We start from the raw sequence: 26,170 nt of genomic DNA on the forward strand, positions 1-26,170 counted from the left end.
ACAACTCTTCTTTACATGAAGGTGGATGGGACTCCAACACATCGTACTCTCACTATTCTCCAAATGTGAATCAGTTTCAAACCATCATGATATGTTTATAGATGTAAAGAACTGTACAAGTGCATAACAGCCATCTGCAGAAAGCAGACACAGGGTTATTTTTGCCATATAAGCCTGTGAAAAGGTAATGAGTTGAGGTGGAGCAGGAGGCAGTGGGTACCTCATCATGGCGTGAAGTGAGCAGCTGTGGTGCTCATGGGAGGGCAGCATATCTGGGAGCAGACAGGTAATTCTGACTATTGTCCAGGTTTATAGGTCTACAATAATGTGAACATTCTTGGAGGTGGGGGGGGAATGGAAGAGCACTGCTACAGCAGGTCACCATCAACTTTTGAACCTCTGCTAGAAAAGTTGAGAACAGTCTTATTGGTGCATGGGCCATTGCTATGGAAGATATTTAGAATGTCTTCACTTAGTCATACTCTGGAGCTCTTTCATAACTATTTGGCATACTTTTGCAATAGAAGCTTCTAGGAAGGGGGTGCCTGGGGGAATTGTTATTCTGTACAGATTTCCACTGCAGAAGCTGTTGATGAACAAGGATCCTGCTGCAGGCACTGTCTTGTCTGGATAAACTCCTACAGTCCTGTTTCCAGATGGGCTTGTAGGATATCTGTAGGTGATAGAAGCAGTGAGAAGTGTGAATAAGACTATATGCGTTTATTTTTACATATTTAGGACATTCTTCTGGACCCACTTGTCTCAGTAGTTGTATAATTTACTCAGATGTGTTCACTAATATCAGCTGTGCTTCACAAGGCTACCCCCACTGCAAAGAACACAACATGGATGTTCTGCTTTTGACAGACTAGTGGGGTTTTTAGCTACAGAGGTTAGATTTTTGTTGTTAAAATGAGAAATTGTGCAGAGGTGAAACTTTCACATAATGTCCAGAAAGCTCATAAAAACACCTACAATCTGACCTCATGGGGACTTCTTTATTTGGTTGAATGTAGACAAAGGAATAAAGGAAGGTTTTTTAAATGTTTTAATTGGCTCTGTATTTAATTCCCCTCGTTAATTTAGTTGCAGTATGCAGCAAAATACTGATAGGTCTGTAAGGTTGTTTTTCCTTCCCAGGGTAAATGGGACTGCATGTTTTTTCTTTTGAAAAGACTTCCTTAATTATGTGGTGGTATTTGGAATAGCTACAATTAGAGAGCAAAAGCAGAGAGTGATTAAAAAATCATACTTAATAGCAGCTGCATTAGTTCCCTGACTTTTGAAAGAGACCCAGGCACAGTTGAGTACATACATACCACATGGAGGAGTTGTGGTGAAAAGGAAAGGCAAAATGATGCTCAAAAATTTTTGACTGACTTCAGGGAACATTATCTGTTGCAGCGTTTTAAGAGAGATCCTCCTTGAAAAAGGATTGAAGAGGCATCAAAGTTCATCCTTCTTGTCCAGTCTTCGAACTATGTTAATGAGTGTAGCTCTGTTCACTCAATTCCACCTTAAAACAAACAAACAAACAAACAAACACACCCAATAAAAACCCTGAAACCTCAGACTGCTTGTCTGGTGATAGTGGGATATACCACCTCTCAAGCCAGTTTGAAAGAAGTGACTTATTACTTAATGTCTGAGCTGAATTAAATGCAGAAGAACTTGGTAGGCTGTCTATATTATTTTCTGAAGATGAATTAGTCATTACCACGTGGACAGATTGAGCTGTGGTATTTCAGGGTTTATAGGTATATGGTCAGCAATTAGGCAATTTTACCTCAGAGGTTTAGGAGCAGCTTACACCTGATTTTAAAGCCCTGCCTTTCAATGGATTGCCTGTTCACTTTTGCACAGCTGCCATGATGTTGCTTACTATTTATAATATTTCAGTGTGTTCTTGCATTGGAAAAAGTTCCTAGAATCCCCAACCAAATTTGGAGCCACGTATTGCCAGAGGCTGAAAAAGCTTCAAGGCAGCTTTCACTCCAAGCACTTCCTCTTTCAGCCTTGCTTATTGCATCTGTAAATGTGGGTAATGTCATTTCAGAAACGCGAATGGAGGCAGGGATGTTGAGTCATTTGCTGAACTGCAGTGCTGGGCATTGAACCAAATCACTCCAATTCCAGCCTGCTTTAGATATGAAATCCTTGTTGCTTTTTTGCTTATTTCTTGAAACTCTAGCAGGAGTTGATGTGTTTAACCAAAGAAAAGTGAACACAGTAAGGCACAGTTCCCTCCTACCACTGCTGAACTGCATCAGCAGGGCTGTATCTGCATGGGGAGTGCACTTACCTGCATTAACCTGTGCAGCCTGGGACACGCTGTCATATGAACTACATATGTTCAGAAGGAAAATAGAACATGGTGTGTGTCCAGAGACTCAGGTTCTGGTGGATGCATGCGTAGTTCCTGCCTTTTAACTTGACAAACATGGGGTCTTTGATCCGCGTTTCCCGAAGTCAGTTGAAACTTTGCAGTGGCTTTTGGTGAGAACAAGATCTGAGTTACAGACTCATATATAGATGCCTCTGAAAATAAAAATAATTTCATGGGAGCCAAAGATGATGTTTCTGGTTTAAACATGAGGTGTGATCCCCATCTTTAAAAAATCTGTCAAAAATACTTTACTGTGCCTCCAACATAAATTTATAATGAAGAAAGAAGTGAAAAAGGGAGCTCAGTTTTTATTATGAGGTAAAAAACCACAAATGAGAATGGCTGAATTTTGTTTTGGGTTCTATTATAAACCATTAATAATAGCAGGAAAAGCCAGAGGATAAGTTCCTTTGTATTTTGGTGTATTTTTCTCAGCTAGACCTTTAGTTGACATTACCCTGCTGTGACAGGGCCAGGGATAGGAGGGAAAAGGGGTCTATTTTCAGCAATGATTTGGAATACAAAAAGAAACTGATTTAAATCAGACTTTGTGTGCATTTTATTCATTACAGGGGATTAGGTCTTATTAAGTCTCTTTCAGTTGTTGTGGTTTTGGGGGGATTTTTCATTTTGTTTTTCTTCCGATTCCCTGTGTTAGTTCTGTCTTCCCTGGTGCTGTTGCTGACACCAAGTTCTCCCAGAGGGCTTGGTAGAAGGCATGGAATTGGGCTGGCCATGCCAGCCTGCACAGAGCAACATTGTCCAGGAGATGGAATTGCAATGGATAGAAGCTGACAATACCACCCTGGCTACTGCCTCCACTCAGATTCAGTGGTCTCCCTGGCAAATGTGCAAATTATCAGTTAGAGGCCCTTTTACCTCCTGATAAGGGAATGGTTCATGGGTATCCTGGGAGCACATCTACTTTGAACTGCATTGCTCATAAATACATGTATGATGTGTAGCTTCTAGTTCTTCTACTGGAAGAAAATGAAGTATTTTCAGTCAAGAGATTCTCTGTCTTGTATTTGCAGAATGTAGTACAGTCAGGAAGTGTTACTTAGTGGGCTTGTACAATCTTGAAGGGCTTTGACAGAAAAGATTGGATTTTGTTGCTGTGCAGTGTAACAAAACATTTACATTAAGCTTTGGACGTAAAGTATGATCTGAAACACAAACCTTTTAACTACACTTCCTGGTTACAAAAAGCAGGCTTGGCAAAAGCAGAGCTTTTGGAATAGGAGGTTTCAAACATGCAAGGCCTTGGAGTTACTGGGCATTCATAATAGTAGCTACAGAGAAGGTAAAGATAAGGTTTGATTTTTGTGAGTGGAAACAGTGATGAGACTATAAAACCGCAAGTTTTGGAGTGCCATATGAATGCCTGGTATCACACCAGAATTTAGTTATCCCATTGTATCTCAAGAGCAAGCAATAAAATGCTCATGGTGGCAGCTTGATACTGCTTGGCTTCCTTTCACTGACATAAGCCTTGCAGATTTTTAGAGGCTCTATTCATGTGTTTGAAGTTAGGCAATGCTTATGCACCTATTCGAAATGACGCCTCATTTAAAGCTGAATAAATTGGGTGGAATTGCTCTGGAATTTATTACAACTCTCTTACCAAAGAGTTAAACTAACCCCTTTGAGCTATGCCAGGTTTGTGCTGTTTTGAGATCAAGATCTGACTCTTTACTGCTTAAAGTGTAAAATGTTATAACTTATTTTTCGTTTTCAGAGTAGCCTAGTTTTAAGAGTCACTATGGCAAAACAGTGGGTCTTAGAGTAACAAAGATTAATGATTCCCATGACTGAGGCACTTCAATGGGTCATCTCACTCAGGAAATGGAACGGTTCAACACGGGCCTGGGTCAAATGCAGACGTCGGGGTGCTCCGTCACTGCTAACACAACAAACTGCATCTTAATCACCAGCTTACACTTCTCATCTCCTCCTGTAGGATGAGGGCAGGGGTCAGTGACTGGTATATTTGAGCAAGCCTCAGTGTTCAGGCTGTCCAGGGAAGTGGTGGAGTCACCATCCCTGGAGATATTTAAAAGATGTGTAGATGTCTTAGGAACGTAGTTCAGTGCTGGGTTAGTGGTTGGAGCCAGTGATCTTAAAGTTTCTTTCCAACCTTAATGATTCTGTGATTCCTATTGAAGTTATTCTTATTTCATCTTCATTCATTTATTCAAAAAGATATACAGTTTAAAAGATGTGAAAATGCAGAAATCTTTCAACTAACTTCAACAACAGATATAGTTCCTTAGAGTAATGGATTTACTACTTCTTTCAAATTTTGTATTCATGTAAAATGGGTGTATATCATGAGGACTTGCTTAGAAAGAATTGTTTCCCAAAGAGGTTTTAATTTAAATCAGATAAACATATGAAATGTTTCTTATTTTTCACGTTTACTGATTAGGAAAGATACTTACAGAAAGACTTCATTTTCACAGAGCTATGTTGAAAAGTCTGCCCTTTAAAAATAGTGCCCCATTGCTTTTTTTTTAAATTTAAAAATCAAATTAACTTTTTTTAAGTTATTAAAAGACTTGACCTTAACTGCACTAATGCAATCATCTTGCCAGATTTCCATCATACAAATTAGCCTAGAGGAAGAGCAATTATCATTCCAGAACTTTGCTTAATTATTGCCTGATTGCTTCTTCAACCTTTTCCCTTTAAAACCAGTCTTCCATTTCTTTCTTCCATGTTTTCCTGTGTTATCCCATACAATCACCATTCCCTGCAAATGGACTGACAAGAAGATTTTTCCCTGACCTCACCTGGGCCATATTTATTTTACCATCCTAGGTGTGCCATAGGTCTCAGACTTCCTGTAGGCAGAATTTCAATTGTCAGCAAAAAGGAGTGTGGAGAGGGCTCTGGAACTGTTTCTTTTCAAAGCACCTGCCTCCCAGTGCTGTGTTCAGATGAAGCCTGTCTGAATTACCACTATTATTATTTTTGCAGTTACACAGATCGTTCTAAAGGGACAGTTATGGCTATTCTTCCTCCAGGTAGTATTTTGAATCTCGTGGTCATCCAGCCATATAATGATTGTAATAGCCAGCACACTCAGCCTGCTGTAACTGTACTGAGTTTTATTTAATTTTCTTGGTGACCTGGGTTCACTGTTTATTTTGTTGGGTGTGTAATTGTGCCCCTCAGGAGATAAGGAGACAGGACATGCACATTATGATAGAAAGAAAAGACTGCCTCTACCATTTTTGATCTTAAACAAGTTGGGGAAAAAAAAAGAAAGAGAGAGAGATTAACATCGTTTTAACTCACATGTGTGTCCTGCAATGTTCCCACCAATATACATTGCTGACATCAGCTGGGCTTCTCGAATATATTTGGTTTGTGTTCTGCTTCTGTTACAGGCTCCCAGCAAACAGTCATGCTTTTTAGCCTGATGCTCAGTTTGCTAACTGGAAATTAAACACAGTATTAGGAATCTCCATCTGGGAAAGAAAGGGAGCCACCTTCTCACCTCCTAGCCTCACATGCACAGTTTCTGCAGTCTCATGGAAGTTACCAGCAGGGTTAATGGAGCAGCTCATTTATTTCCTCCTGTGGACATCCTATGAGACTGAGCAGAGGAATAGCAGAAACAGCTACCCCAGTGAACTCACCTGTAGTGATGGGGTCAGTAAGGGGTGGGATGGGAATTTGCCATAGCTGAAGGTAAAATACCAAGCCTCTTATCCTCCCGTTCTTTTAGAAGTTGTCTGTGAGTTTTGATGCTTCCTAGGTGATTCCAGGGACAGCTGCAACCATGCTTGGGGATGTGTCTTGAAGCTTGAAGTCAATTACGTTTTTATTAATGCAGGATTATCTAATGGACAGCCTGGACTGGAAAATGCTGCCTACATGGGGAGTGTGTCCACAGAGCAGTGGTTAGCCTGGATTCAAATTGCAGTGAGGCAGGATCAGGCTTTCCTGTGCTAGGAGCTGCCAAGCAGGATGGAGCTCCTGGCCCCTGTCTCAAGTAGCTTTCAAACTAGTGTGAGTACAGTAGTAAATACACCGAGAAAGAGAGCTGGAATATACTGGAGTTAAAAAATAAATGTTATGTTTCAAGAAACACCTCAGATGATGAATCTGTAGTACAATATTTTAATTCCAAAGAACTCATGACTTACAGCCTTTTCCTAGCTAGAAAAAAAATAACTTAGCAATTAAGGACAATTAGGAAATTTGAAGATGCAATTTGGAAAACACTCTTAACTGCATTTTTAATGGCATCTTCAAGCTCTTTAAGTTTTTAAGGAGTAATTAAATTATTTGAACTAAGTTACTGTAACTTCAGTGGCTAACTCTATCTCAAGATGTTAATTTTCAGCAGTAGAGTAAGTTACACAGTCTGTGCTCTCAATTAAAACATTAAATGTTTATCTTGAATTATTACACAGTTATGCTGTTCTGAAGACATTTCCTCTCTTCAGAGTAAGGGAGAATTTCTCCAAATTCGCTGACACGTACATGTTTACAAGTGCTGGTGATTTCAGGTTTAACTGTGACCTTTCAGAGTTGTTCCTGTATTTGCCACAGACTAATTGCTTAACATTTCTCATTATTTGCACTGGAGAGTAAGTGCTTTGTGTCTGTCCAGATTTATGTTCTTGCTGTTGCTATCCTCACTCAGTTATTCCATACATCTGTTATTCCGTACCTCAGCTCCTGATTGAGAGCAAACTTTCTGTGCCTTGTAGGATGGAAACAAAGATGTGATATTTCTCCATGGTTGCAAGTTATTGTGAGCTTATTAGATGCAAGTGCTTTATATAAGGAAAAACGTATTTTTTTAGCATGTTAGTAAATGCTGAGAATTCTTTTGTTAATTAGGGCTATCAGATTATCAGAACCTCATCCTAATTATCCTGTCTTTTGTCAGCTTTCTGGGACACCTCAGCAATTCACTTAGTCTTTATATATATATGTGCGTGTGTGTGTGTATGTATGTGTATATATATGTATGTAATATATGTATTTTCCCCTCCTTTTATGCAAAATGAAATTATAGCATTTATGTATTTCACAAGATGGTTGTGAAAACAAATTCATTGAAAACTGGAGTGGTCAGATATGTTAACATGGTTTTTCCGAGGCATAGAACATGCTGTTAAGCAAGTTATTCTCTAAGAGTAATTATTTGTAGTTATTTCTCGAGGGCAGCAGAAAAAAAGACCTAATAAAACAATTTAAACCACAACTTTTTAAAGAGAAGGAAGGGTATGTCAAATCTGAGACATGGCACTCAAAGCATAGAAGACATAGGAAAGAAGTAATCAAATAGGGTGTCACAGCAAATGTCTTAAGTGGATGATTTCTAGATTATTTTTTTAATCTTGTCTGCTCACAAGGATTTGATTTATTATGTGGGTATACAATTTTGATACCTCAAGGGGTATTTTATATCTAATTTTATAAATTAAAGATTTGGAAACCTAATCAATACCTGCATAGATAACTTTGGAGGGAAGTTTTCATGGTAGAGGAATGTCAGGCATTATGGAATAACTTCTCAAGTGCAACATTAAGACACTGCTGCAGGAGTTGCCAGCTCTTATATGAGTCCTGGAACAAAGGCTTATTACCTATGTATGAATGTTTTATCACTTTGTTTTTTGGCTTTTTATTTTTTTTTTTTTTTTTGAGAGTAGTTTCCTTTTTTTGGCCAGTACTGTGGTCTGGATTAATTTTCTTTATTTTCATCTTTGTTAAAAGTGGGTGTTGTGTGTTTTATTTCTTACTCTGAATTGAGACGTGTAACAAAACATCTGTTTATAAACTGGAAGAGTCAGTCTCTGTCAACAGTCACCTAATAGCGACTAAAACAGGCCAGTATAACATTGGTTGGGATAAAAAATTTTATCTTTATGTAATTACTGCTTCAATGCTATAAGCATGAAAAAGTTCCTGGAATAGTTTCCTGTAGTTACAGTGAGTGGCTATCAATTATTAATAAACAGAAAGCACATACTGCATACTAATTTAATATGAAACATTGTTTAAATTAAAGCCACTTGCCATTTAAAAAATAATATTAGATGAGATTTTTTCCAAACTTGAATTTGGATCTGGTTCCATTTTTAATAGGTAAGCTGAAAACTACTGACAGGAGGAAAGATGTTGTTAATGGAATTATTTGCAGACTGTTAATGACACAAATGCTAGAAGGCTACCCTCCAATAATTGTTAATACAAGCTATATAGAGATTCCTGGTCAAAAATATATTGCAGAAAAGCTCTTAGCAGACCAGTTGGCACATGACTGTCTTACAGTTTGAAGGAATTTATTTAGGATTCTCTACCCAGAGCAAATGGGAGACAAACTGGTCAGAGAAAGGGAAGCAGGAGGTAATGACTGTACTGCCAACACATCTGGTCCTGCTTCCTCATACCCACAGTGTGACTTGTGCCAAATATGTGTTGTCCCTGCAGGACATAAAGTACTTTGATACCCCATTTTGTGTAATTATTTGTACTCTGTGGATGAAAAATACGTTGTAAGCACAGAGCATTAATTAAAAAATGCTTTTCCCAGCAAAGAAATAGGGCTGGAACCTAAGTATATGCGTATAAAGCTTTGTTTGTACTTAGAACTTCCTATAAAAATATGCTTGCATTCTACACTACAGAAAATGCTGAGAGCCCAGGTGGTTTAGATTCTGTACAACCAAGCCATGAAATAGTTTTACTTGCCTGAAATAATAATTAAAAAATAATCACATCTTCCATTTTTCTAGTCTTAGGTTTCTGTGCTTAATCAATAATATCTGTGGTAGTATCACTATCCTGGGGGTGCTTCCAGTGTCCTGTCCCTTGTGTGACAGACATCCCAGCTGTTGTCTCCTAGTCCATCAGCATCAGTAGCAGTGAGGATCCACAACTCACTGCGAGTGCAGAGCTCCTCGCTGGATGAAGTCCTAGCTACTGTTACAGAAATACCAGCACTGATCTAGTACTATTTATTCCCTTAGCTTCTGTGTATTGGGAAAGGGATGTAGAAAGCGTGGCCATCACCTCCTGAAATTTCCCAAGCTTATATGGTCAAATTGGTTTTTTTCCAGCTTGCAGTAGACCCCGAACAGGTTTGATCTAAATTTTAGTGCCAGTGTTACTGTGAGAAGAAACTCCACGTGGATAGTCAACATAGAAATTACCTATTTTTGAAAGAAAATTCTTTAACTAAGAATATCAGATTTGTCACCCTACTTTTCCATAGGGATCAGTAACATTTGGAACTCAAAACTCGAAAGACTTGGAGGGTGCACACTGTCAATATTTTATGGCCTACAGTGAAGGTTTCTTAACCTTTTCATTCCATTTTCTCTGATAATGCTTTCTCCTCACATAAAAATAGGTTTTAATTGATCCTTCTGCCATACTTTTGTACTCACTCTCACACTGACATATGAAATCAGTTATTGCTGGTTTTCAATTTACTCAAGGAGCTCTTCAGAGGAGGGTACTTCCTGTAAAAGATTCCAGATTTCTGATTCCCATTCCCCAAAATTCATTTATGTGAAAGTAAATATTTAATATCTACCAGGCTCAAATAACTAAGCTACACTTCAAAATAAATTGAATAGTAAAAATTCAATAAACCTAATTTACAGTAGCATCTATAAACATTTATCTTCTGTGTAGTGGAACGGACTTTGACAGATCTGCATGTGTTCAGCCATAGCAAGTAGAAAGCATTCCTCTGCAGCTGTTTCATCCTCACCCTCACAGGATTTCTCTGTGCTGCTGCGACAGGAGAGCTAACTGGATGTTCTTTTTTGGCAGGTACTGGACTGGATTGAAAATCACGGGGAAGCCTTTCTGAGCAAACACACAGGCGTGGGGAAGTCCCTACACAGAGCACGTGCGCTGCAGAAAAGACATGATGATTTTGAAGAGGTAGCACAGGTAAGAGTCTAAATTGGAGGCTTTTGCTGTCTGGAGTGATTTTTGTTACTCCTTCTGTATACTGAGAAAAAGCTATTGCTGTGTTGGGCCACGCTGCTCACTTCAAACATTTGGAGCTGAGCAGGATCCTGTCTCCAAGGTTCGGAAGTCAGCATGCACACTGCAGAGCATGGCAGCGGCAGGAATTACAATCAGAAAATCACCACACTGGGTCGATGAAAGGTCTCAAAGCCCATGAGAAATTGCAAGCAGTTTACAGGAAAGCAACACAAACTGTTGGGACATAGAGGAGAATGGTTTATGAGAGACAGTGATAAAAAAATCAATTGTAACTCCTGCAGTGGAGACTGAGGGCCTTGAGAATAGGGTAGGAAGCAGTTAGCCAAGAAGCAGGGGAAACACTAGAGTGTGTTTGCAGTGAGGGCAACTACCTTCCACTCCTTCTGAGAGTACAGTGGAAAGGAATTTTTGCTTCTTTTGGAATTAGAGGCAATTGTTACAGGTAGACCGACCTACCTTCCTTCCTTCCTTCCTTCCTTCTTTGCATCCATTTGTCCGTCTTATTTTTCTCTAAGTATCCATGGCCAGAAATTATCCAGTCTCAGCTCTGGTTGTCAGATCATGTTACAACATTTTGGCTTAGATTTGAAGCATCCTCTATCTGTAATTGATAATATGTAAATCCATTAAAATCCTGATTGATCTGTGTAAAGCAGAATGGATCAAATGCTTTGTCTTGTTGGTGCACCCGAGGCAAGTTGTTGCTGAAATGTTTCACTGCATCTTAAGACAAAAATTTACTAGACTTTAGTTTTGGTTTTCTGCAGAACCATTCCCATGTGATGGCCTAGTTTAGTTTAAGATATTTCCAGTAACAGGGACATACCTCTTTCACTGTTTCATCAGGGAAAATATTTCACTGCCTGATGGCAGCTACTGACTAGATGTTTATTTTTTCTCCTCTCCCTCATATTCAATTTATATTTTTCTCACTCTTTTGTTTTTTATTATTCCCTTGTTTATATCCCTTTGGTCTTATTTATCTCTCTTAAGGAGACAAATGCCAGGAAAAGGGATGAATTAATAACCCTGAAATAAATATCTGTAGAATGTTGGCATGTCTTCTCTTATGTGCCTCTTAACCGTATTAAACATATTTAATTCTGCTAGCATGTTCTCATTCACCAATCCCTTAGATGTCTTTTCTTATCTATGTTGTTGGAAATTCAGATTACCAATATTCTTCTTTAAATTAGATTTTCAGCTGTTGATGGAGTATCCAATTGCATGGCTTGCTAATGAACTTTGGTGTTACCTTTCAGCCGTGATGGGAAATCTTTACATACCATTGACAAATCACACAGCCTGAGAGCAGCAGTTCTAGATTGATGGGTTTCTAAAATATCATGGGACCACCTGTGGATTTAAGCCTTCTGGTAACAGGCTTGAAATTTTGAAAATTTAAATCTGCAAATTCATTAAAATGGACCTGAGGCTGGAGGTTGCAAATCGTGGCTCTACAAGGCCTCATCCAGTGTGAGGTTTCCTCCTGAAATCAGCATTAGATGCTTTTTCAGAATATATACTTGAGTCAGCTGTTACTGGATACCATCCTGGGCTAGCAAATGAAAATGAAGATCATGCAATATACAGGAGCTGAAACTAAGTGATTTCATATCCTTTGTGGCATTAATATTTTCTAAATCTCCCTCCTCTGATACACTAGCTTCATAACTCCAGTTCCATCTCTCATTTCTGGATCAGATTAGCTTTTTTTTTTTTCTTTTTTACTTCCTCTCTGAGACTTATTTCAGTGGAGATGTAGGAAAAAAATTAAGAACAGGTGAGAAAAGACAGAAAAATAACATGGTCTTGACAATAGAGATGAGAGCAAGCCATGTAACTGTCTGCACATGGAAACAACAGCTTATTTAAGGCTTGCTTTGCTGGCTGATGTAATTAGGAGATACATCCCCTCATCAGGATCGAGAAACCTTACAGATGTGCAGCTTGCATGTGTAGGTACTAAGGCAGAATATAATTAGTTCACTAAAGACTTTTCTAACCCATCTGTTAGTGCTTCTTCTCTATTATTTTAGCATGTCTGCCTGTGAATAACTTTAGACACACTTCCTTTCACTTCACGAGGCCAAATTCAGAGCAAATGAATCTTGTTCACTGGCTCACCACATGTGTTCAAGTGAGGGGAATGGAGAGGAAAGAGAAAAACGTAGTTTGCATGGTTCTGAAACCTCTTGGGCTCCTCTGAATCTGATTCTTTTACATCCTATGTGGTAGCATCAATGAGCATCTCATTGCTCTGCCTGGACAGCTTAGAATAGTTATGATCAGCCCTGCACTCTGTGAATGAAGTTTATGGTGCCTCCTAATTGGAAATAATTGACACAAGTTGAACCTGGTTACTTCCCAACGGCTTTGACAGGAGTAGTTTCCTCTGGTGCATTCACAAGAATATCACTGCTAATTTATGAGGCCTGTCTGCAGTGTGACACTGGAATGTGGTGCTGGCAAATGGACATGGGGACATGCAGTGAGGGGAAGTGAAAGGAATCTCAGGCTTTATCTGAGGTCAAGGACTTGAGAATATAATACTCTTTGCTTTGGAAAGAGTAATAGTGAGGGTAAGAGGGGAGGCCATAAATTTATCACACCTGGAGTTCTCTTGCAGAAGCTTCTAGTGGGGTCGATTTGGGGGAATAAATCTCCTCCCTGCTCTGATTATGACCAGTTTTTATTCTTCCTAACTCCCTTCTTGATGCTTAACTCCTTAGAGCTGGTTAGTAATTAATGCTAAGTTAAGTTTAAATATTTGCCATTTTTCTCAAGCTATCAAACATCTTTGCCATGGCTAGGGTGGATGACTGGCAGGACATATTCCCAGTATAGCCATATAATAAAGCACGTGTGCTAACATTCTAAACAAACCATTGAATTTGCCCATTCCTCTCATCAGGATGTTAATTAATAACATTAATGGCAATAAAAAGAGTTCAAGGTTTTGTCCTTAAAAAAAGTAAATAATAAAAAGTATCATTCTGACAGACCTGGTGAGATTGACAGTATAACCAATAGTATTTGCTATTGGCAATTCTCTGATAAAAACACTTAGCCTGCCATACAGTATAAATCTATTTTCCAAAATATACTTTCCTTTAGCTCTGATATATTTGGTCTTATCTCCTGCTGTTTCAGGAAGGCATTTACAAAGGTCAGACTAGAAGCAATTTTAATAAGTTTTCTTGATATTGTCGACAAAGGGCAAAACATTCCTGGTTTTACCTGTCTGCATGTAAAGCAGAATTGTGTATCCAGGATTGCTGTGCGGAGAAATGCTCTGATTGACTGACCTGCCAAGGCACTAGATTGAGAGGTGGAACGTGCTCCCTCTATGTCTGATTAGAAACTCTACAGATTGATAAATCTGGATGTAATGATTCAGTCAGGCATGGCCCAAATAGATCACATTCCTGCATACAGCTGTGCTTGGAAAATGTCAGTGATTTTACAGCACTGTATTGTGGGCAATAGGAAATATAATTTGGGGCCTCCTTCTCTCATAACTGCTGTTTAGACAAAGCCCTGGCAATTTTTCTGACCATAAATACACTACATGGAAGGCACAGATGGCAAATGTTTGAATTTGGATTAAAAAGCCTGAGCTCCTGGGAGGGAGGTTGTTATCTTGTATATACCTGCAACTGTTTCTCAGGCAGTGCTGAAACTGTTCACAGGCTGCCACCCTGAAAATGCCAACCTCAGCACAGCACAGTGCCTACCATGCAGTGAAATTTAGTAGTCAGGCATTATCAAGATATGACCAAAGGAATATCACTCTGAATGTAGCTGCAGTGTTCCAATGATGGCCTCTTTGCTTGGCTGGAATTATTTTGTGCAAATCAGATAACCACAGTCCAGCCACTCATGGTTGTAAATCCAAAGATAACTTCATTTTAGACTCTTTAACTTTTCCTTATTCAGGGCTCTTACCCTGAAAACATCATGCCTTCCAGTTGGAAAAATCTCCCCACACTTCAACACTATCAAGCTGAGCTGCACGTGTTGGAAGCCCATCTTTGTAGATAGAGAGGCCACAGATCATTTTCCTTTCTGCCGTTCCCAGCAGTCAGAGGTTAAGGTGGCCTTCTCAGCATCCTCCTCTGCTCACAAAGAGCATTGCTGCCTTTGTGCTGGTGCAGAATTAGGAAAGATGCTGGGAAACTGCTCTGTTAATCCCCTGCATTCTGCTGCCGTAGGACTGAGTGGTTTCGTGCTTTGAATGATCCAAAACGAGCATTTCTTTAGTCTTTCTGCCTTTATGAGCTTTTCCATCAGATGTGCTGTTAAGATTTCCTATCGTGTAGGTTTATCCACATTTTGGCAGGCAAACGCCCACCAGTGCGGATTTCAACCTGCAGATGGCAGTCGCAATGCGCTGTAAAGCCTTTAGCTCTAATGGTAAACACAGCCGGTGTTTCTCGTCCAAACTAACCAAACATTGTCTCGGAGTGAAATGAAGCAGAAGTGGGAGCTGGCTCGCTCGCTGTTCCGTGGTGTTCTCCCACCCCTGCCAAAACCCACATTGTTCAAGGTCACTCAGAAAAACAACCCTCTTTAATATTTTATTTTTTTTTTTAAATGCAATGCTGGGCGATCCCTGGTTTAATGCAAGGTAGTGTTTGTCATCTGTGTTTATGGGATAAGCTGCTCTCGGATCTGTGGAGCTGCTCTTGGGCCACATTAAGCTCACCGCTAGAACTGGTTTTGTATCTGGTACCTGTGTGTGTGTTTGCATGCAACAGCGTGTGTATTTTCCAAAATCACCAATGTTTACAAGGTAAAATATCACAACTCCAGCACACAACAAAGCATGTGTTCTGAACAGCCTTGGCCCAAAATGTGTGGGGTTGTCCCTTGTTATCAAACACAGTAAGAAGGCTGACTGGAGGCGGTGTGTGGCCATCGGATTTCATGGGGTGTGTCCAGTGTGGCAGCTCTTGATTCAGGCCTCATAACTAAAAGAGTTTTGATTTAAGTACAGATTTGGATCCTTTATTCCTGACTTTGCAAGTTTGACAGGCTCCATTTTGCCAAGGTATACATGCAATGCAGTGGACTGTTCCTGAATTACTACAAAGAAGGAGAACCAGACAAAATGTGATCAAAAATGCTGGACTTTGCAGTATGACATTTGAGAAGCCATTCAGTTTTCCTGTTCTTGGGTATCCATGCTTGCCTTCCTCTGAGACAGCTTTTGGAAGATGATGATTAAGCACCTGAACACTGGCTTCATACTGTCAAAGTTAAGCTAACATGTATATACATAATTCTTTTAAGATTCAGCTCTTCCTTTTATATTTGTCTCGGGGAGGTAAATGTATTTCCTGCAAGGAAAGGCTTTCAACAGAGACCTGAAAGCCAAGAGCCTGTATCAACTACAAGAAATCAAAGATCAGGTGATTTTCTTCATCCAAGAAGTAATTTGTTCTCCAGTGTTCCTGTCTGGAGTATTCCCTTCCTCCATTGTGCTGTTCCTAAAATACTGTCAGTTCAGAGTTTTCAAAAAGCTCTTGCAGATATAAAAGAACTTTTAAGTGTAAGTATGGTGAAAAAATATGATTATATTGTTTGTCATGTGAAATATCCATTGGATTCAGTAAGAAATGCTGCAGGTACAAGTGGTATTCTGTGATCTCTCGGTCCCACATAGTTTTACTTGAACTGCTTTAAAACTAACTGTGGTAATGGAATAGTCAGGCCAAAGCTGAATTGCAAACAGCTACTTGTTTGGCCTTCAGAATAAAACCCTAGTGCTTTCCCATACAAATTCCAGCTCTGTTGGATGTCATTGTTCTAAAGTTTGGCATGAAGTTCAGTACTGATGTAAAACAGCTAGGAATAAATTAGGAGCCCATGTTGATAATAAGCACGTAGGAAGCATTATCCCTGGGTGGTTGTTTTAATTACTATTTTGTTATTTTGTTTCACTTTTTAAAATTTTGTGACCTAACTGGTTGTCGAAAGGAATGGCTTGCTGGGCATACTGTATTTTTGCCTTTGGATTGAGTGACTGAAGTCCTATGTAGGATGAAATATTAGGCCAAAACAGGGCAAAAGCAGAAAATTAAACCTGGTAAGAAATATGCTCAAAGTTGGCAATAATAACTGTGCTTTCAGAAATGCCAAATCTCTATAATCTGCATTTTTCCTGTTCACTTCATTTATGTAAATGCATTCAATTCTACACTGGCAGCAGATTACACAGGCCTTTGTACGGTGGTACAGGAGGTCCAGAATTCCTGGTTTCTTCTCCTGACTGGCAGCAGGATGCATCTGGCAGTCACAGGCAGCAGAGAGAGATCAGTGAAACTGCCAATACATGGGTTGTCTGTGAAAGTTATCTTGGGACTCCTGGATCCAAAACCTTCTAAAAGCGTGCTGAAGAGCCAGATAGTTTATCATGGAAGCAATAGTGTAACTTTGTGCAGGAAGTCTTGAAGCCTCTGGGTGACTTGGGACATACCTGCATTGCAAGGACAGAGATACTGAATTGGTCCTTCTCAACCTGAGCCAGGAACCAGAAAGGCTGGGAAGGGCTGAGCAGAGTGCCTGTGTTGGATGTGGTGCTATGGAGACTTGACTGTCAGATCTAAGTCAGAAGCAGGTCACGTTTTTTCCCTGAGGAAGTGTGATGCTCTTCAGATGCTATGGATATCAAGACTATGTTCCATTGCATAATCTAGGCGTGCCCATGGAGACTGTTAGCAGGGGCTGCTGAAACAGCGTCTTAGCTGAGCTTCTGGAAGCAATGGAATTGAGTTGGTAGCCATTGGTACTCCATGGTCTAGTGGGAGACCTGTTTTTAGAGAGGCTCTGTAATAGTACAGAAATCTTCCTGGCCACCATATGAAGAGCTGTGCCTATTATGCCATGTCTCTGAGTTTGAATGTTAGTGTATTTCTCCTCCAGCTCAAAGTGATTTTCTTTCCTATTTCTTCTCTTCCAAAATCACTTGACAGCTGGATCTTTTCATTAAACCTCCTGCAGCATGATTCACAATCTAAATGCTCCCTATAAAATCTCAAGGTTTGGCAACACTGTGCATTTTTTACAATTGCCAGGAGCTAGCTTCTTATCACTGGTTTATTTGGGTAGGTTTATTTTTGTGTCTTTAAAATATGTTCCTTTAATTTGCCTATAAATGCATAATTCTGTTCCCATGGCAGACAGGGAGACAATGAAGCTATTTAAGAAATATGTATTTTAAATTCTAGAGGTTCTGGAAAATAGAATTTCTATTGTGTGGGGAATTCAGAGACTTTTGAATTAATTTCTTTTTGAATCAGAAAAGACAGACAAAGTTTCCTAAAGAAGAAAAATCCTGGAATTTGTTTCTTTAAGGCCCCAAACTTCTTAAAGAGAACATTGGAAAATTATAACACTGTGTGTTATATAGGCCATGTACTAAAAATACATTCAATGTGGTACTGATGTCTCAACTGAATAAACCTACAGCTGAAATGAATGGTATTTAAAATTGACAATTTCTGTGAAATATACCTGCTTATATGAGCTCTTCTGTTCTGGCTGCCCTGTCTATGTTGATGAACACCATCATCATCTAAAGGCTTTTGAACCTCTCTGGTCGTTTTTCTTTGTGCTCTTCCTATTGGCAGGTCAGTGGGTTATCAAACTGTACCTATTGATTCTGGAAGATTAATTGCAGCAATGTCCAAATGTCGTTTTTAATGATGGTGGACTGGTACTCTTCAATTTCTTGTAGCTATTGATAGTGAGGGGGCTTGAGGGGAGAAAAGTGACACTGTGAAACATAGCAGCATTTTTGCTTTCTGATTCTGTTACAGGGCAGTAGAAGGAGCTGGCCATGGCTGTGCTGCTGCTCTGGGACAGCCAGTGCTGGCCTTAGGAGAACAACACAACCTGAGCCACAGCAACTGGATTAGGACATTGCTGCAAACAAAAAATATGCTGTTTTGCAGACACCAGTAAAGGAAATTTCATGTAGATTAAGCCAGTATCAGAGATTTATATTCAGTAACAGAGCAAAATAATTTTCAAGGTCAGGTTTTAAGTATTCATTAGCATTGAGCAAATGTTCTGGAAATAGACTAACTGGGTCCGATTGATCACTCTGCTGCACAAGACTTAGAGCAAAATCACACTTCCAATTTCAGATAAATTGCTTATAATTAACTTGTTCCAAAGAGTGGAGAATCCAGTTCCATAGCTCTGCACTGCAGAGAAGCTGCTTGGCTGTGTGGTTTTCCCTTCTCTTCTGATCCCTAATTGTCCAGATGAAGGATGTCCTTAGTCCCACAGCAGGTGTTTGATTTGTCTAAAAACTACACTTGCATTATGAGACTATTGTGATGTTTTTATACTGATTATATATAAATAGAGAGTATTCAATCAGCAATTTATTGCATATAAACCTGTTTTTAAAATTTATTTCCTTGAGATAGAGTTCCGATCTCAGTTTCCCCTGTATAAAAATACGGTAACATCAGCGGATTTGTAGAGGTCTTTTGGAATTACATGTGTGTGAATAGGGACAAAACCCCTAAGGACTATATAAATAATTCACTTGTTGATTCATTGCTTGTAATCCAGCCATTAATATTGCCCTCCATAACAGTGGTCTGTGAGGTCTGGTTTTGCATAACCAAGCCCCAAGGAGGCACTGGTTTGTGTCACTATGGGAATGGGATCTGGTCTGAGGCATTTAGGCACCTTTGTTTAGTGTCTGGTTCAGAGCACCAGCACATGCAGAAGTGCGGGTCTTTCTCATCCTTTGCTGAGCTAGGGAGAGAAATTAAAAGATTGGCACGAGAAAAGCAGGCAAAATCGGCTTTCTCATGTCATTACATTTCAAATGAAGCTACTTTTGGGAAAAATAAATTGCGGAATTTGCCAGAAGTCAGGAGCTGAGACAGGAGGTGTTTCTGAGCTGTCAGTGAGTATGTGCACACGTTACTCTAGCATGATTGCATGTATTAGTATGCAGCTAATACAATAGAAACCACTATGTGCTCCAAAACAATGACGCTGTCTCCTATTAACATGCAACCCTCATTTTTATTAGACTGTTCTGTCCAATGCATAAGGTTTTCTCAATGCAGTTTTTTTCTGCACAGTGTAGGTGACTCCTCATGACACTGGTGAGATCCACAGCCATGCAACAAATGCAGAGCCAAGCCTGCTTTTGCCTCCCTGGAGTAATGTAAAGGCTCAGTTCAGAAGTGCACAGTGTAAAAGGGTGTTTGTGACTCATTGTTGTCAGCAATGGAAAGTGCAGCATTTACATTAAATGTGTCAACCCAAGAGCTGAAGTGAGTGCATTGAGAGTTTGGTGGAATGAAGGGTGTTTCTGAGGGGAGAGATGGCTGAAAGCACTGGTTTTTGGCAACCGACTCCTGGTTGTTTTGCCTGTGGCCAGGATTTATATTGACAAACAGAACTTGGATTTGTCAATGCCCAAATGTCAAAGTTGAGTGCAGGAAGGACTGGAAACCTGCAGTGGAAGGGGGAGAGGTCTGGTGCAATTTCAATGTTACTTTTTGTTGTCTTCTGGGGTTTGTTTTAGACTCAAAATGGGCCCAGTTGAAACCTTTCAAAAAGTGGAGGTACATGTTTGTTCCTACCACAAAAGTGGTTCAAACAAATACTGCCCAGCCAGGAATGCATTCACGTCATTCTTTTTTTGAAAAACAATAAACATTTCTGACTTGAGGTGGAAAACTGCTCCTCCCAATTTCAGGCCCTTTCCCAGGGGATTCATAGTTTTACCTGTGCCAAAGCACAGTTCCTCAGTGCACACCAAGTGATGGGCACTGTTCTGGCTTCACTCCTCTGTCGTGCACTGAAAATCAAATGAGAGGGAAACAGCCTCCCAGCACGGCCAGGGCTGTGCAGCCACGCTGAAATACCAGCCGTCTCACCCAAGTGTGATGGGGAATTGGGTCACTGGGTCATTTAACCATTGTAAATTCAGTTTTTTTATAGTCTCATGGAAATGTGGGACAGGAAAAAAAAACAGGTATTTCAGAGCACAGAGCACAATCCGATTTGTGTGTTAACATAGGGACATGAAAAAAGGAGATTATTTTGGGATGTGAATGCTGAGAGGAGTGTTATTTGCTGCTTGGACCTGCTGGATATGCCTCCAGGATTGGGGCAGGTGCCTAAATCCTACTGTTTGGGGTTTGGCACAAAACTGGGACTCTGGGATAGCAGGCAGAGAGAGATCAAAAGACAACTCCAACAGAATTTCTCTGATCTTTGCTTTTGTCTCATATCATGGCCAGTCTTATCCTTTGGGGGCTGATTTGGGATTTCTGGGGGAAGGGGGATTGGATAGGGAGAAGCAAGGATTCAGCAACACTAAGTAAAGAATACACCAGAAAGCTGTCAGGATTTTTTTTTATAGTAAAAAATGTGGCAGATGTTGACTGTAGAGGCAGTATCTCATATGCCTGCAATATTCCTGGAGATCTACTACTTGCCAAAAATCAATACATTTTTTACCATGAAGATTTCTGGTGGGAATGCCTCTGTACCAGATCTCTCACTGTAAGTCATTATTAAGATATATTTATCTCAGATCATGTGTGGCCCCCTAATAAGGACCAGAAATAAAAACACAATATCTTTCTAAATCTTTGTTGTGCTTATGGATAAGCTGAATTGAATTTCATTCACACAGTAGAACACATTTTTAAAATGCATCCCATATGAATGCTTTCTGGCCAACATGAAAAATGTTAGTTCCTGTCTGGAACTTTTCTGATGTATAAGAATAAGTCTGGTGTAAAATAAATAAAATGGTCTCTTACTTCCAGGGTAGTGAAACATCTTTCTATTTTTCCTCATTATAAGTACACAGTACATCTCCCTAGCTGTTACAGATTTTAATCCTTTTAAATTTTAGGGAAGAAAAAGCCCTTAGTCCATTTTGCTTTAGTGGCACCTCTGAAGGACTAATTTGACGGGTAAGCTGTACAGACAGTTCACATGTCAGGGAAATAACAAAGGTGAAAAATTGGTTTATAAATGTAATAAGATTCAGAGAACGATTTCTACACATTTGAAACAAATGCCAATGTGTAAACCACAATGGAGAGATGAATTAATGTTGACAGTGAAGCGATTCTGAATCCAAAGGGACTGTCTTGCTGACCTGCTTCTAACGATGCTAAGCTGGAACAAGGAGATGAAGTAAAAAGTTACTTCAACTTTAATTGAAGCTGAGGAGACTGTTTTATTCTTGTAGATAGCAGAAGGGCATTCTCCATCAGGTTATCTGAGGTCCAGAGAGTCGGGGGATGGAGGTAGAGGTTATTTCAGTGGTGCACAGGTGGTGTGTTACCATTCCTGTTCGCAGGGTATGTTGAGAAACCTCCTTATGCCAAATGGAAATATCCAAATTGTGAACAAAACCAAAGTGCTCGTGTTTTATTCTAATTGTGTGTCTGTCTCCAGCAGCCAGTGTACTGGAGTGTGAGGTTTACTCTGGATGGAAAGTAATTTATTTTTTAAGTGATCAATTTATAAGTGATTCTTTACTATGACTTAAACTTACCTGAACAAATAGAAGGGATACAGGAGAACACCAAGGGACTCCCTGCTTGCCTCTGAGTCTAGAGGGAGCACAGACAGTGCTAGCACATGGCACCAGCTCAGCTGCACCACAAGATGTGGTGCCCTCACTGAGAGCATCTCCTGTACCACTCTCACCTGGGTTGGTGCATGGGAGTGGATGCAATGCAGCATGTCAGGGGGGCTATCTCTGTTTCAGGGGGGCTATCTCTATTTCAGAGGAGCAGCAGCAAAAATTTAACTAAATCTCTCCATCCTTCCTCAGGTAGCAGCACTGCACTGACCCTGTTAAAGGGCTGTGGCATGTCTTCCTCTGTATTTTTTCTGTCAACAATCAGTTTGCTTGTCAGAGGTGGCTTTTCGCTTACGGCAAAATAGTTTAGTGCAGAGCTGGAGGTCCTGTAGTGCATTAGTGTTACACTTACCTTTTTGCAGCAGCCTGTGTAGCATTTTTGTCATATATTACCAGACAGAAAGAATGATTGTTACGTGATGTATACACAGCACCATGTTATGCTCCAGACTGCCTTGTCTCTATGTTCAGCTGTATAGCAATTCTCAAGCTGAAAGCTCTGGAGAATTTGGGTCAAAGTTTTGCTGAATTTTCTTCCATTAAACATTATATCATTCTATAAACAGTCCCATGTCACTTAAACCGTGCTTCAGTAAAGATGTTATAACTGTCTCCACATTAATGGTAATAAAAGCATAGCTGTGTCAGGGTAGTAGCTGTGGGGGAAACAGAGAGAGGAAATGCTTTGGTGTCTTATTTAAAGTAGGTTTAATAAAAAACTAGACAACAGAAACAAAGCCAGGCAGTTTACAGAATTCACATTCTCACGGGTTTATTTCTGCTCCTGTTTTCAAGGCAACAGTGCTGGCAGTTGTACTTGGTACTGGCTTTTCCCAGTGCTGCTGACAGTCCAAAGCCTTCTAATAGTGTTGTTGCTGTGTCTTCGAAATCTCCAAACTGTGAGATGATATTAAACCCAGAATGCCTGAAGTTATTTCAATTCAGGATACCAGCAGGACTTGATAAAGCTGTCATGATTGCACTTTTGTCTGTAAGACTCAGAAAAGATGTGAACTGAGCCTTTGGGACAGAAAACAATATCATGCCCTCCTAGGTTGCTGCTCACCTTGGAGCTGCTGCATGTTTATTTCTCCACTTGCCTTCCCTTTTCCCCTTATCATAAAAAAGTTGTGAAGCTTTGCTGTGAACTACCTGTCTTTTTGGTAATATTAATAATTTAAGAAGCTTTCAGAAGGAAGTGCCTTTCACTCCTGGCAGTCTGGCTGCTTGTGCTCCCTTGTCATTTCCACAAAAGAACATGCTTTCCTCATTTTTGCTGAGCGTTAAAGGTTCAGTTACCAGACAGTCACTTGAGCAGGTCTCAAACAGTTATCAAATCATTGGGCAGTGCTAATACTGTTTTACTGGTACACTCACTGTGCTGCACAACACTGACCAGTTTGGTTTCACATTTCATACCAGAACTACTCTTATGTTTTCTTCATTGTCCTGCTCTATTTGTTGTTCACTTTCACGTTTCTGTTCCTGTGGAAGGATGTTCTCAAAGTGAAGGGGCCAGACTCTTTTTGTGTATATTACCAGGGATCAAATGCTAGGATAAAGCCTAGCCAATAATCATGAATTTCAGATATCTTTCCTAATTCAGGAACCATCAAATATTGAAACAGCAGCAGGAGTATTTCATCATCTTTTTTTAATATGCTGTTTGTATATGCTTCTCACAGAAGAGCAGTAGGGTGGCAGAAAATAAAAATTAAAATGTTCTTATAAGCACAAAATGAGCCTACATCTAATTTGCTTTCCCAGCTGGTCACATCTCTTGGTCTCGGGAAAGACATTGAATATGGTCTTTATAGGACTAAAACTTCATTCTTGTACCAAAGAAGTCTTCTCCCAGTTCCTATGTGGAGCTTCACAAATCTAAACTTCTTAAATCACATCTCACAAAGAATAAAAGTGCATGGTGCAAAAGTTCTGGTAACTGTGAACTGCAGGTTCTTCAAGGATGTGTATCAGACTCCAGTGTAATCCTGCAATGATATGCCCTCCTTATAACACAAAGTAAGCAGATTGCTTCCCTGGAAAGCGTAGAACTATTTATTTATCTCATATTAAGCAAGTGCTTAGTAGTTTATTTAATAGAGGAGATCGCACATATATACTGATTAAAATAAATGAGGGAGGAAAGGGGAAGTTTGCCAGACTGCAGGTGAAACCTTTGGTGGGTATAGTCTTTTTACCTACAAAAAGAATAAAATGCCTCATCTTTCCACTTGCAATAAAAACAAATTAATCTTGCAACTTAAAAAAAGGAAAAACAAAAAAAAAAAAAAAAAAAAAAAAAAAAAGGAAAAAAAAAGAAAAGCAAAGCAGAGCTTTGAAATCTGTTTGGTCTTTGCCAAATGTGCTTTTGAACATTCTGATTTAGAATAATAAAATAGCTCTCGTGGCATTCAAATTAAGTCCTTGCATTGATGGTATTCTAAGGAGTGATAGTTAAGTTTACCCCAGTGAGCTAAAAACGTAGCTTGTTCTTTGTGTATATGTAGCAAGTAGACAGACATGTGCATCTGTGTGTCTTAGCATACTTATTGATATTGGATGTTATGTGTGATTTTAATTGTAATTTAAAACATTATTTCACTATATATTTCATTGTCATTTTATTGAATAATGGTTGTGATCACACTGGAGTTAATTTGCAGGATTGTGGTAATGGGAGTATTCCCTACTTGATGTATGACTGCACTCCTGATTGAGATGAACAGTTGAGAGGATAAAATATACCATAGCCAACTTTTTTTTTAACCTAAACTAAGCACTCAATATGAAATAGCACAAAGAGAAATTCTTTTAGCTAATGTATTTCCAGCTAGTAATTCTAATCTTGCTTATTTATTAGTTTAAAGGTCTAAGGCAGCTTTGAGTCAATTTATCTAGGGGTTCAGCATTTGATGTAATGTGTAACTGTCACTCTTTTAAATTCAAATAATAAATTCATCTTGGTTTGTATGTGAACCCCGAGGAAAAATCGTAAATAAAAGTAACAATACATGTAAAAATATCTGGTTCTTGTCAATGATCAGTGAAGATTCTATGTTGTATCCACCTTATCATTCCTGGGAATATTTTATAACTAATTCATACTGAAAAAACCCATATGCTTATATATATTTTTTTAATATATATATAATATATATTACATAATTCACTGAAACAATGGAATTACTGGAGGTGTAAACAGTCATTAATATCAGCATGATTTTATATACGGCCTCTGAGCCATCTGAAGTTGGACACAAATTCACGTTCCCCAAATCTGTGGATGTTTCTGAATAGAGCTAAGCTTCAAATCATAGAATCATAGAAAGGGTTGGGTTGGGTTGGGTTGGAAGGGACCTTTAAAGGTCATCTGGTCCAACCCCCCTGCAATGAGCAGGGACATCTTCAGTTAGACCAGGATGGTCCCATCCTGCCTGACCTTGATTGTTTCCAGGGATGGGGTATCTACCACCTCTCTGGGCAACCTGCTCCAGTGTTTCAGCACCCTCATCATAAAAAAAACTTATTCTTATCTCTAGTCTGAATTTACTCTCTTTTAGTTTAAAACCACTACCTCTTATCCTATTGCAACAAGCCCTACTAAAAAAGTCTGTTCTCATTTTTCATACAAGCCCCTGTAAGTATCAAGAAGCTGCAATAAGATCTCCTTGAAAAACATCAGTGAGGAAAGTAGCAATGGGTCAGTAAATACAGATGCCCATACAGAAAATGTTTAAAGAAAAATAATTTAAGGCACTGTGAATGATGCGTGGTCCCACAATGGGAGATGAGAGGTGTAAGGACTTTTCAACCCCATATACCAGCTGCAAAGATAGCTTTTCCAGGAGCTGGGAGAGAGGTTTTCTATGCAGTGCTGGTCTGCTGAAGCATAGGTGACATTCCAGGCACTCTGGTTCCTAGACTGTGTTTTTAAATAGGTGCAGTTCTGATATTAGTAGTAATTTCATTAAAATTGTCAAGCGGTTCATACTTGGACACACATTCACATTTGCTTGCACTCACTAACTGAGACCCTTATTTGTTAAAAGTAGTTAAATAAATGTGATTAATTAATTTAAAGATAGGCATGTTCTTACACGTTCATCAGAAGATGCATATAATAACCTGTAGTATTTGAAGAGCTC

The 26,170-nt window shown here is 39.4% G+C and overlaps 1 protein-coding gene across 9 annotated transcripts in view; it reads left to right on the top strand.

Moving 5' to 3' along the window:
- KALRN (kalirin RhoGEF kinase) overlaps positions 1–26,170 on the top strand; it is a 507,433-nt gene that overhangs the window by 262,620 nt on the left and 218,643 nt on the right. For all 9 annotated transcript variants that reach the window (XM_064661424.1, XM_064661428.1, XM_064661425.1 and 6 more), the window contains exon 11: positions 10,193–10,315. In XM_064661424.1, coding sequence (XP_064517494.1) covers positions 10,193–10,315 — 123 coding nt within the window. The remainder of the gene's footprint in view (positions 1–10,192; positions 10,316–26,170) is intronic.

The sequence above is a fragment of the Pseudopipra pipra genome, chromosome 7 (genome assembly GCF_036250125.1).
Source record: "Pseudopipra pipra isolate bDixPip1 chromosome 7, bDixPip1.hap1, whole genome shotgun sequence".
Lineage (NCBI taxonomy): Eukaryota > Metazoa > Chordata > Aves > Passeriformes > Pipridae > Pseudopipra > Pseudopipra pipra.